The sequence below is a fragment of the Terrapene carolina genome, unplaced genomic scaffold (genome assembly GCF_002925995.2).
Source record: "Terrapene carolina triunguis isolate 2854851 unplaced genomic scaffold, T_m_triunguis-2.0 Scaffold23, whole genome shotgun sequence".
NCBI classification, from domain to species: Eukaryota; Metazoa; Chordata; order Testudines; family Emydidae; genus Terrapene; species Terrapene triunguis.
The window spans coordinates 22,121,193-22,134,958 of NW_020664374.1; the positions used below are offsets into that span (position 1 = coordinate 22,121,193).

The window sequence follows — 13,766 nt, forward strand, 5'->3', positions numbered from 1 at the left end:
CAGAGTAAAACGGATTTATTTGGGGTTTGGATCCCCTTGGGAGCTGGCTGTCTGGATGCTGGAGACAGGAGTACTTGCTGAGCTGTTTTCAGTTAAGTCTGCAGCTTTGTGGGTGTGGTTCAGACCCTGGGTCAGTGTTGCAGCAAGTTAGCGTATCTGGCTCAACAAGACAGGGTTCTGGAGTCCCAAGATGGCAGGAAAACAGGCTCAGAGGTAATCTCAGCACATCAGGTGACCGTCCGAAGGGAGTCTCTGTGACCGACCCCGTCACACTCATCATCTCAGATCTCCCTGCTGCTCCGATCTTTACAATGCCAGAGCAGCCCAAAAACTGAATATCTTTCTCAACGGACATCATTTGAAACACAAACCCCACCAGTTTTTCTCAGAGTAACCTTCGATAAGTAGGTCACATATCTTAATCACCTGAGGAAAACTGCTATGGTGACGACGCATTACAACCTTCTAGGCAAATTCTAGGCCAGCACTTCCTGAGGAGCAAATGCTCAAACTCTCCGATATTTGGTTTAGCCCTCTATTATTCTGCAGCAGAATACAGTGCTCCACTCTGGCTCCATTTGTCTCACATCAAGTCGGCTGACACATAACTACACTCAACCATGCACATCGTAACTGGGAAGATTCGACAACACCAGCTCCCCACATTAAGCAACATGACTTCTCCACGCATACATCATCAGGCTGCTACAGACAGAATGGTTGAGAAGATCAGGACAAACCAGACACCATTATATACACACCGCTTCAACCACTCAAGAGCATGTTTGCTCTCAAGGAACCCGTTGTGGACCCACTTGCCCTGCCTAGATTTCTCTGATGTTGAAGTGGCATGAAAAATGGTCTGCAGCTGACATCAGAAACCAGTCTCTTATAACTGACCTGATACGTCTGTGGCTTTGATTTGCCACACCACTCATGGGCCTTTATGAACCAATTTTGAATAAGCCAGGGTTAATATGAAACTAGCCAGCACACCAGGGGTCAACAACAGAATCCAACTTGGGGTCACAGCCAAAGACAGACAGCATCACAAATCACAGACGACTGCTCTCTGACCAGATCTGATGGTGGTCTGAAGGCTCTGCGCTTTGCTGATGAAGCTGCCGCACATTCTCTTGGCAAGCTCCAAATCCAATAAGAAGTCCCTATTCCAGTTGACATGGCTGATCACTCCTTAGTCTGTGATTCCATGCTTTCCTGATTCTCATCCCCTCTGGTATTCCCATCAGTGGCTCCTGTTATTTCAAACACACCAGGCTAAACTGTGGAACCCGTGGGATGACTTCCAACCAACTCCTGACACTGAGGGGGGAAAAAAACAGACAGCCCTTTCCCAAGAGCATTTTTCTTCATAGCTTCCTATTCCATCTAAAACAAACCTCTTTTAGGAACATTTACCTGCATGCTACTCTTTAAATTTGGCATAGGCAAGCAGCTGAGCCATTCTGCCTCTGGCTACTCCTTATCCCATTTTCCTCTCTTCCAACTGTATTAGATTTTTCTTCTGGAGGTTGTAGCACATCCTCACAGACAGAACACATCAGTATACTACAATCAAAGCTGTGTTATCCGACACTTTACCAACCAGAAAGCTCTGTAAGCCGGCATTTCTGATCTTCATTGAAAGTGCGGTTTATAGCCCGGTTGGCGTGGGGTCGGCAGGCTCCCTACCTGGCTCCGCATGGCTCCACAGAAGCGGCGATATGTCCCTGCTGCTCCTAGGTGGAGGAACGGCCACAAGGGGTTTGAAGTGCAGGGGGGGGGGTGTGGGGCGTGGGCTCTGGGAGGGAGTCTGGATGAGGGAGGGGGCTCAGGGCAGGGGCACGGGAGTGGGTGACATGACCCTGCTGCTCCTAGGCAAAGACGCAGCTAGGCAGCTCTTCGCACTGCCTCTGCTCCACCCTGAACACTGGCCAGCCAATGGGAGCTGCAGGGGCAGCACCAGCAGTGCACAGAGCCGCCTAGCCGCGCCTATGCCTAGGAGCAGCACGGACATGTCACCGCTTGTGGGGAGCCACCCGAGGTGAGCACCGCCTGGATCCGGCACTCCGCACCCCCTCCCGTGCCCCAACCCCCTACCCCGAGTCCCCTCCTGCACCCAAACTCCCTCTGAGAGCCTGCGCCCTGCACCCTCTCCCACGCCCCAATCCCCTCCCACACCCAAACTCCCTCCCTCTTATTTAACAAGAATTTTTTAATTACCAGCACCCCCAACTCTCCCAACATGCCGGATAACAAAGCTTTTACTGTATATTGTTCTGAAGTAATTCATTCCAAACAATACAATAGCTACATCTTCAAACAGACATTTGCTATCTCTTGTTCTAATACAGTAACAGTAGATTTGCATTAAACATAGGTATAGTTACATACCTCCTAAGCTGTCAAGATCTTCAAGAATTCTTCCAAACCTAGGACATAAATAATGAGAATTCAACTACTACATTAACAGTAGATAAGCAATTTTTATTTTTCCATATGCATAAAATGATTGCCTTGTTACCTCACACTATTATGTACATTCAGATATTTTTCTCTTAATTCAGGTTGACTTCCTAGAGGTAAAATAACCTCTATGTAGCTATCACTCATTTTCCTAGGTGGCAAGTCTTCCTGCTGTTTGGCCAATAGAATATGTAGGTCTTTTCTTTCATGCATTGCTTGCACATGGTCACTGGGAAGAAAAGAAATTGAGAACATCAGCAGAATACAGGATGCAACTCTCCCCAAAATATGCCATGCTGTAGATCAACGTTTAAACAAACAAAACAGCAGCAGTGAGAAAAAAGTATATATTATACCAGGGATCACACGTCATGAGAGGAATAGAGACGTACAACACATCACAATCAGAAATGTTAAAAGCAAGTAAACTATGTGCAAACTCTTAATGAACAGGATGTGATGGTTTTATCAAATAAAGTAGCGTACTTTCTACAAGAGAGTTAAATAATTAAATAAAAATATATGTCCAATCCTGAATGATGCAAAGCTGTTTAAAAAAAAAAAAAAAAACCTGCACTGCTTTAAAGAACACTTGATTTCAAGGAAACATAATTTAACCTAATGATTTTTGTACAGATTCTTATGGCTCACATTTACTATAGCCCAACTCTTCCAACATAAAAAATCTGTTAAATTTACTAGGTCCAGATTATCACTTTACAATCTGCCTTGAGTAAGGAGACCAGAGAGGGAACCATGACTCCGTTGCTATTCCCTCCTCAGTTCTTCTCCCTACCCCCCGCCAGCACTTTGTTCCAGGAGAAAAGTAACCTGCCAATGTTCTACGCCAACAGCAGTTTACTTTCCCTGCCATACCAGCTCACCTGTGCTGGCCAGAACATTGATGGAAGGTGAAAACCAAATCTATCCATTCCCCAATCCATCTATGCAGAAAAAGGCACACTGCTCCTGCAGAGGGTGCTCTCCCCACAACAGTCATCCATGAGGCAAGTAGCCTGTACAGGGGAATAAGGAGACACCTCATCCCACCTTACTTCCCTGCAGAGATGCAGATGGCAAGTAAAACTCTTGCTCTAAACATCACTCCTTACATGAGCCTCAGAAGTTCCCTCCTCTTAAAAGTGCAACCTAACTTTAGAAAGCATATATTTTATAACTCTTCTAAAGTCAATACTAAATCTATATAACAAATGGGTATTAAATCTGTTAAACCTACGAGAGTTCAAATATAATGCTAAAGATATTCTCTAAAACACTAACCTGTTTCTTGGACCAGGCACATCAAACTATTTTTTTTTAATTCTCACAATGGATCTATGCCACAAAATGGATCTATACCATTCACATATGTGCAGCTTGATCCTTTGTGCATGTTATAATACAGTACTATGCGCCATTGTGCATAGCAGAGTTGGTCCCAAGTTTCTAACAAAAGTTTGGGGGTGGGGTTTTTTGACTGAAAAATGCCATTTCAAATGCAAAACCCCACACTTTTTCAAACAATTGGACTCTCTCTACCCCTGTTTTCCAGTGGAAAGAAAGAGGGAGGAGGGGAGGAAGAGAGAGAGAGAGAGAGAGAGAGAGAGAGAGCTTTTTCCCTCACCAAAACCTATTTTGAAATGTTTTCAAAAATATTAAAAGGATTAAAATGTTTAATCAAAGAAACCAAAAGTTTCACAGAATATTTTGAGTGAAATAAAAACTTTCACTGCTTTAAAAATATTGTGAAATGTTATTTATTTTTTGACCAGCTCTAGTGCATATCAGAGTTCACAGAGCACATAAGAAGTTACAGTTCCTACTCCAAAGGGTCTACATTCTAAGTTAGACAGCTGTACAGACACGGAATACACCAGACTGCTAAGTGAAGATGCTCTATTCTTTAGTTTCTGTGGATTTATCTCTAGGTTGGACTAACAGTGAAACGTTTCAGGGAAGATGCAAAATTTTAAAGGAGAGGTCTAAATGAAATTGATAGTCACAGGTGCAAATTCAACAGTCCATAAACCTGTAGGAATTGAACAATGAGATCCAATTATATTCTGTTCTCCACCCTACTCCTACATTGCACTTTTAATAGACATATTAAAGTCTCCTTTGAAGTCAATGGCAAAACTCCTATTGCCTTCAAGGAAGCCAGGCTTTCACCCCTAAAAGTTTTAGAAAAATTCACACTTTCATATACATAGATGTAAATATTAGGGGTTATCCTCTCTATAGTATATTATAAGGAAATAATATTCCTCAAAACCATCAATATTTTTAAATGCTGCAGTACTACTCTTAAAATATTATACAAATACTCCATCCATGTATCAACTGCTAGGTGACAAACATTCACAAAAAGGAAATCTTGTGTATCTGAATTAGCTAAACATAGGATCAAGCACAATCATCTAATACTATAACAGGTTGCCTCCAAAATGGTCCAACCCTCTGTATCATTCATTATAAAAGCCACGTGTAGACTTTTCACATCAGCAAAATTGATACAAACAGCCATTAAGTAGAGGAGAATCTTGCATGTGTTCTATGGTCCAGTACATGCAGCCCTAAAGTTAGACATACAAGAATCTTAAGACCCGATCCAACTCCCATTGATGTCAATGTGTTTCTATTGACTTCGACATGTTGAATCATATCCATAATCTAGATTATATAAATATATTTAATAATTTTATACACACAACAGCACAATAGAGTTGATGTAAATGGTCTCTCAATTTTTGCAGTTCATTGGGTAAGAAGAGCGTGTTCGTAATCTCGAAAATACTATAAACCCTACACGTACAAACAAGATAGACGGATCTTGTAATGTAAAATGGCACTGATTTCCACAAAAGATTCATGAACTAAAATGTCATTACAACAAACTTAGGGCATATCTACACTGCAATCAATGGGTATAATTGCAGCTCACGTAACCATACCTTAGCTAGCTTAATCTGTCTAGTATGGTACCAGAGCAGTGAAGATGAGATGGCATGTGCTTCAGAGTGGGCTGTACAAGCCTGCCCAGAGCCCTGGGTAATTATTTACACAGCAAGCCAGCACTTAAGCATGCACTGCTGTAGCTTTGCTGTTCTGGTCCCAAAGCTAGCTCGGGCATGTCTACACGAGCTGCCACCTCAAACTTTAGCCACTAATTCAGAATTCAAAAGCCTTCAGTTTTCATTGTTTCTTCCAGCGTTAGCCAGGTGTTTTCCCACAGGTTAGCTGTATAATGCTGTTAACCTCCATTGCTGTGAAAGTGAGCTCTCTCAAGGGTATCAGAAATGAAAGAAAAATACATTCATGTACACTGTACCTCCAGTTGGTAGAAGCTCCCACTATAGCACTCAATCTGCTTCGCACTGAAACAAAATCAAAGCAAATCAGTCAAGTGACAAATGTGAAGTTGCCTGGTGCTAAAAGGTGCAATCTTCATCCCAAGAACAGGAAGATCAAGCAAAGTCATGCAAACAGTGGCTTGAAAACTAGATATTGTTGGCCAAATTCACTGCTGGTTTTAGTAGGTATATCATGATCTTGAGATGAGTTAACAAGACTCTCCACAGTTTAATAATGTAATTAACCTGGATTCTTTTTATCTTAGTAACATGATTCTGTAACCAGTTGTGTACAGCAAGGACCAACAGAAAATGCCTTCAGAAAATTTACTAATGCAAATACAAAAGTTGTTAGCTTTTTGAATAACTGAAAAAATATGGCAGATCAATATCAACCTGGGGAATTAGAATATGGGGCCATTTCAGCCTAAACACAAACAAATCCTGGCTAATTCACAGACTGACAAGAGGCAAGACAAACCCAAAAGGGAACAGTGCAGCTGAGGAAAAAAGGAAAATTTCTCTTTTTTAATCAATAATTTCCAAACAAGGATGGGCAGGGTCAGCATACTGGCTTTCGCAAGCAGGGACTCGTCTCCCTTGATGTAGAAATGCAGCTCTTAGCTGGGTTTACACCAGGGCCGCGGTGTGGCCAACGGATATGCTGGCCGCCGCTTCCCGCAGCCTACATTGGCCTGGGACGGCAAACTACGGCCAGTGGGAGCCGCGATCGGCCGAACCTGTGGACGCGGCAGGTAAACAAACCGGCCCAGACCACCAGGGTGCTTACCCTGGCGGGCCGCGTGCCAAAGGTTGCCTATTCCTGGCTTACACGCAGGCAGTCAATAGTACTTCTACCATTGCCTGCACCAGTGAAACAGCTCTAGCATCTGTGCAAGGATGTGAGATTTCTTTAAATTTGGGGTGAAGAGGCAGATTAATGGTTCTGCTCTTTTCTCATTTGGGACTGCCAAGTTGATGCTAGGTCTACTCAAATCTAGGGACTCTACTCTGTGAGTTCTAGTTTGGTATATGCACGGTGTGTTCAGTGCCTGAACTCATCCAGCAACAGTTCATAAATTTCAGACAGACAATGACATGAAGCAGTTTACACAAGCAGGGCAACCTTGCCTCCTTATCAAGATTTTTAGCAGGAAGAGAGAGAGGATTTTAAATTATGAAGACAGAATTAAGGACATATCAGGGAACAGTTATATAAAGAACAAAAGCAAGAAACAGATTCAGCCACTGATATCACAGCAGCTGATCCTTCACATTTTTTATACAAGGCAAATTAAAATCATTACACATAGTCTTGCTTTGCACATTCCAGACTGAACACTCAAGATATTTGTATTAACAATTATCAAAAGTATATTTTGGATTAAGAAAAATTCCATGACTAATTTTACACCAATAAACCTTAACCAAAAGAAACGCTTAAAAATTAACTAAATTAAATTAAGCCTCATCAGTGGCCTATTTATATAAGAAGAGCTACTCCACTGAAGTCAATTAAATTCCACTCACGGAGCCAGCAGTGAACTTGCCCTAATATCCATTAGAGCAAAGCAGCATTAGAATGAACACCATCACAGCATCTACAACCATTTTTGTACTCATTTTTGTACTATCGTGCAAACTGAAAGAAAAATAAATGTTTTCGCCCAGAATTTCTGTATCTTGATTTGAAGAGAAAGTTGTAGCCATTTCTAATTGTAAAGAGAGTGAGGCAATAAACTATTAATGACTTAATCCCCAATCTTGCAAAGATTTACATGTGCAAGTAGTCCCATTCACTTTTGTGCAACTATTCACAGATTTAAAACACACAAGTGTTTGTAGGGTAGACGATTTAGTACTTTCATTGTGATTACACAAAATGTAAAATATTATTAAAATGTGAGCAAACCAAATCCATTCCAATTTACAGATTTAAAACCAAACAGTACTTCAGAATTTGTTTAGTGAGTAAATTCTATTATTCATCTACTCCCTTCTTCATTTAACAGGCTTTCAAGCAATTAGAGATAACGCTCCCTAAACTTCCATACTTGATTTACTATTTTGTTTTATTACACACTCTAATCGCTTAACAGTATAAAATATTAGTAAACCATCCATGAAAGCAATTGCTTTATTTGTGACAGAAATGTTATGAGATCACGAATGGGAGGGGGTTCACGAAATGTTACAGGGGGTTCTTGGGAAAAAATTCCCTAATGGCGGAAAGAGCTGTCCATAGGGACTCCGGGCAGCACGGGGCCAGCGGCCCGGAGCCCCTGGACTTCCAAGAGCTAAGCAGATCAAAGCAAGCATAGCTATCACGCTGAGGAGATTTAAACTTCAAGACTCCTTATAAGAAATGGAAAGGGAGATGGATATTTTTTGCTGTTTTTAAAATAAATAGGCAGCGAGTATTGTTTTTAAAATTATTATGAAGAACAAGTTTAAGCTTTCTTGTAATGTGTGTTGTTTGCCTGGACTGCCTAAGACCTGAATGCTTGCGTAGCAGGAACTCTTTGAGTTGGCTTCTTAAATACCTTTATGCTGTTTCACATCTTATATTCCTTGATGAAATATAGGAGCCTTGTCTTATAACAGGCTTATTCTAAGCAATACAAGCTATGAAGGTGAGATCTTGGAAGAGTGTTGCCGTTTTCATAATGTAATAAAAATACTGTAATGATAAATAATAATTAATAATAAATAGTGTGCAATAAGCGTGTCATAAAAACAAATTTTATATTTCCAAGATCACTGCTTTTTATAATTATTCACACCCCAGAACACCGTAAGTTATACTGAAGTAACCTGTAGTGTAGACAAGGTCAGAAAGTTTAGGAAAACAGCAAGCCGGTCCCTGGAATCAAAAAGGTTAAGAAACACTGCCCTAGAGAATGTGAAGGTAATCAGAGGCTGAGGCTGTTAACAGTATTTACTGGATGCACTGACATCTAATTTCCATTAAGAGTGAGAGTAAGCTTGCCATTAGTTTCAAGTAAGTTACACAGCAGTATTCCCCAAACAAAGCACCATATTGCGCCATCATTTTTTAAGCCGACCTTGCTATTGATTTCAGTGGGAGTTGCAGGTACTCAGCACATCTGAAAATCAAAGTTTTTATTTAGATGTCTAACTGAGGCTTTAGGAGTCTAACTTTAGGCAGCCAACTTTGAAAATGTTGGCTTGGGTCTTTCAACAAAAGCAGACTAGAGCTGGTATGTGGCATCTCTTTAAATTATCAACATTGCTTCAAATACCAAGTCAAAGATTTTCAAACTGGAGTCCTTAAAGTTAGGCTGCTAAATCCATATATAGGGACCTAAATAAATAGCCTGAGTTTTCAAGAGTATTAATCGGTTACAATTCCTATTGATTTCATTGGAAGATACAGGCACTCAAAACTTTTCAAAAGTCAGGCTGCTTAAATTCCTAAATACAGATATTGGAGCGTGACTTCAGGCACCTAAGTTGGAAAAAACTTATTCCAGGGGCTTTCCTGAGTATACTTCTGTTTATACTTTTTGGGCCAAATCCTGCAATCTCTACTTTGACATAAATAAGAATTTTGCCTATGAGAGATTTACATGTATAAGAACTGCAGGATTTGTGCCTTAAAATATAAATGGTTTTATTACCTGCAGATTTTTAAAAAATGCAAGTGATCTAGCATGTCCTTATATCAATCAGCACATTGTATATATGACCTGTGACAATATTTCTACCAATAAGATTGGAACCATTCACATGTCACTGTTAACAGTTTTAATGACCACAGGGATGACTTTTGAAAGCTGACAGAGAAAAATATTAGTTTTTGTTTTTCATGAATCCTCAAGTAAAGTTAGATAGTAGCAAGATAGGCTTGAAGCAGTTCTGTAAATATTAAAATGCATGCTGATTACCACCACACACCATTATTCACATGAATGGGTAAGTGTCCTGTGGAGTGGAAAAAACAAGTTAGATAATCAATACCACCATAAAACAAGGAAAAGAGTATACTTCTAGTCACGGGTTGTCTGGTTATTTTTCCCCTCCAAATTCCACTTTGCACATGCACATTAGTATCTAATTGTAGGCAACTTGTCTTCATTCAGTTACATGGTTAATTTTAATATTAATTTTTGTTAAGCACCAGTAATGACAATATCCCTTCCTGCCCGGAAGAGCTTACAATCTATCACCGTGATCCTGCAAACATTTATGCACATGCTTAACTTGACACATGTGAGCAGCCCCAAGGATCAGGGCCTCAACAGATGTAAATGGGGAAGAAAGTATGCAATAAGGAGGACAGAGGAAGGAATAACATGGAGTATTTTTTTGGAGAGTTGCAGGGGTGGGGAGGATGATCTTTAAAGTGTTGTTTGGTTCACCTCTTGTGAGGATACAGAAGAAGTGAGCTTTTTTTTTTTTTACAGAAGGGATTTGAATGGAGATCGGTGGTATGGAAAAACAAGTTGGGGTGAGCATCCAGCACTTAGGAGACAGCTTGGAAAAATAGATTAAAATAGTGAATGGGAATGAAAGAAGGACAAGTTATTTATATGTAGCAATGGAAGTTTGCATGGTGTTTTTACAGGCAAATAAAGTTACAGGTTTAGAGTAGAACCTCACTAAGCAGTAAGTGTTATAATATACAAACCATCAATTGCTCCCCATTTCTCAGTAAATAACCAATAACAGAGTGCCCCTAGAAGCTTTTTCAAAAATGTACTGTACTGTATTACTAGTTGGTACTGTTATAGCTAAATCTAAAATTACAATCACAATAAATGAACCAAGTACAATTTTCATTAAATACAACATGCAGTATCCTTGCTTTTCTTCCCCTCCTCCCCACCCCTCAATTATGTGTTTGCTCATTTACTAACACAAATCTCCAACATTCAGTAAATCACAATAAGTAACCCAGTCATTAGTACAAATGAGAGTTTCTATTTAGAGAATGACTGAAGGATTAGATAGTATCAGACACTAGCAGAATCTCAGAGGAATTATTTGTGTCCCATTTCAGTCCCTTTGTTCTATTTTAATGTACATGTTAAAAAATAAGAACGGCCATATTGGGTCAGACCAGTGATCCATCTGGCCCAGTATCCTGTCTTCCAACAATGGCCAGTGCCAGATGCTTCAGAGGGCATGAAGAGAACTGGGCAATGTATCAAGTGATCCATCCCGTTGTCCACTCCCAGCTTCTAGCAGTCAGAAGTTTACAGACAGCAGAGCATGGGGTTGTGTCCCTGACCATCTTGGCTAATAACCACTGATGGATCTATCCTCCTTGAGCGTATCTAATTCTTTTTTTAACCCAGTTATACTTTTGGCCGTCACCATATCCACTGGAAACAAATTCCACAAGTTAACTGTGCATTATGTGAAGACGTATTTCCTTTTGTTTGTTTTAAACCTGCTACTGATTTCATTGGGTGACCCTGGATTCTTGTTATGTGAAGGGGTAATAACACTTCCTTATTCACTTTCTCCACATCGTTCATGATTTTATAGACCTCTATCATATCCCCCTTTAGTTGTCTCTTTTCTAAATTGAACAGTCCCAGTCTTTTTAATCTCTCTTCATATGGAAGCTTAATCCTTAATCATTTTTGTTGCCCTTCTCTGTATTTTTCCAATTCCAACATGCCTTTTTTTTAGCTGGAGCAACCAGAACTGCACACAGTGTTCAAGGTGTGGGCATCCCATTGATTTATATAGTGGCATTATGATATTTTCTTATCATCTCTTTCCTAATGGTTTCTAATATTGTTAGCTTTTTTTTTTTTTTACTGCCGCTGCACATTGAGCAGATCCTTTCAGAGAACTAGCCACAAGCACTCAAGCAAGAGATCTTGGAGTCAAACAGTTAATTAAGACTCCTAGACAAATTGGAGGATTGGGCCAAAAGAAATCTAATGAGGTTCAACAAGGACAAGTGCAGAGTCCTGCACTTAGGAAGGAAGAATCCCATTCACCGCTACAGGCTGGGGACTGACTGGCTTAGCGGCAGTTCTGCAGAAAATGACCTGGGGATTACAGTGGATGAGAAGTTGGATGAGTCAACAGTGTGCCCTTGTTGCCAAGAAGGGTAACGGCATATTTGGCTGCATTAGTAGGAGCATTGCCAGCAGATCGAGGGAAGTGATTATTCCCCTCTATTCGGCACTGGTGAGGCCACATCTGGAGTATTGCATCCAGTTTCCCCACACACACACACACACAGAAAGGATGTGGACAAATTGGAGAGAGTCCAGCAGAGAGCAACGGAAATTATTAGAGGGCTGGGGCACATGACTTATGAGGAGAGGCTGAGGGAACTGGGCTTATTTAGTCTGCAGAAAAGAAGAGTGAGGGGGGATTTGATAGCAGCCTTCAACAACCTGAAGGGGGGTTCCAAAGAGGATGGATCTCGGCTGTTCCCAGTAGTGGCAGATGACAGAACAAGGAGCAGTGGTCTCAAGTTGCAGTGGGGGAGGTCTAGGTTGGATATTAGGAAAAACTATTTCACTAGAGGGTGGTGAAGCACTGGAATGGGTTACCTAGGGAGGTGGTGGAATCTCCTTCCTTAGAGGTTTTTAAGGCCCGGCTTGACAAAGCCCTGGATAATGTAGTTGGGGTTGGTCCTGCTTTGAGCAGGGGGTTGGACTAGATGACCTCCTGAGGTCTCTTCCGACCTTAATCTTCTATGATTTTGTACGTATAGTTGGGATTATGTTTTCCAATATGCATTGCTTTGGATTTATCAACATTGAATTTCATCTGCCATTTTTTTTGCCCAAGGTGGGTGAGGTAATATCTTTTACTGGACAACTTCTGTTGGTGAGAGAGACAAGCTTTTGAATCACACATACGCCCAATCACCTAGCTTTGTGAGATCCCTTTTTAACTCTTCACAGTCAGCTTTGGACTTAACTATTTTGAGTAATTTTGTATTGCCTGCAAACTTTTCCACCTCACTGTTTACCCCCTTTTCCAGATCATTTAGGAATATGCTGAACAGCACTGGTCTCAGTAAAGATTGTTTACCTCTCTCCACCATGAAAACTGACCATTTATTCCTAACCTATGTTTCCTATCTTTTAACCAGTTACTGATCCATGAGAGGACCTTCCCTCTTATCCCATGACTGCCTAGTTTGCTTAAGAGCCTTTGGTGAGGGACCTTATCAAAGGCTTTCTAAAAGTCCAAGTACACTATATCCACAGATCACCTTTGTCGACATGCTCGTTGTCATCCTCAAAGAATTCTAATAGATTGGGGAGGCACGATTTCCCTTTACAAAAACTGTGTTGACTCTTCGCCAACTTATCGTGTTCATCTATGTGTCTGATAATTGTGTTCTTTACTACTGTTTCAACCAATATTCCTGGTACTGGAGTTAGGCTTACTGGCCTGTAATTGCCAGGATTACCTCTTCAGCTTTTTTTTTTTAAAAATGAGCATTACATTAGCTATCCTCCAGTTGTCTGGTACAGAGGTTGAGTTAACAGATAGTTTACATTGCACAGTTAGTAGCTCTGCAGTTTCATATTAGAGTTCCTTCAGAACTTAGGTGAATACCATCTGGTCCTGGTGACTTATTACAGTTTAATTTATCAAATTGTTCCTAAACCTCCTCTACTGACACTTCAATCTAGGACAGTTCCTCAGATAAATCATCTAAAAAGAATGGCTGGGATGTGGGAATCTCCCTCATATTCTTTGCAGTGAAGACAAATGCAAAGAAGTCTTTAGCTTCTCCACAATGGCCTTGTCTTACTTGAATGCTCCTTCAGCATCTCAATCATCCAGTGACCCCACTGATTGTTTGACAGGCTTCCTGCTTCTGATGTACTTAAAAAAAATTGCTGTTAGTTTTTGTGTCTTTTTGCTAGTTGCTTTTCAAATTCTTTTTTGGGCTACCTAACTGTAATTATTATTTGCATTTACTTTCGTTTAAAAATTAAA

General features: G+C 40.6%; 1 protein-coding gene across 3 annotated transcripts in view; it reads right to left on the reverse strand.

Moving 5' to 3' along the window:
- LOC112104468 (acyl-coenzyme A thioesterase 9, mitochondrial) overlaps nt 1-13,766 on the reverse strand; it is a 36,749-nt gene that overhangs the window by 18,027 nt on the left and 4,956 nt on the right. Inside the window, exons 3-6 of one of the 3 annotated variants that reach the window (XM_026649176.1) lie at nt 9,735-9,761; nt 5,795-5,840; nt 2,525-2,695; nt 2,395-2,432 (exon numbers count right to left, since the gene is read on the reverse strand). In XM_026649176.1, the coding sequence (XP_026504961.1) occupies nt 2,395-2,432; nt 2,525-2,695; nt 5,795-5,840; nt 9,735-9,761 (282 nt within the window). The remainder of the gene's footprint in view (nt 1-2,394; nt 2,433-2,524; nt 2,696-5,794; nt 5,841-9,734; nt 9,762-13,766) is intronic. The other 2 variants (XM_026649180.1, XM_026649187.1) reach the window with 2 other exon arrangements.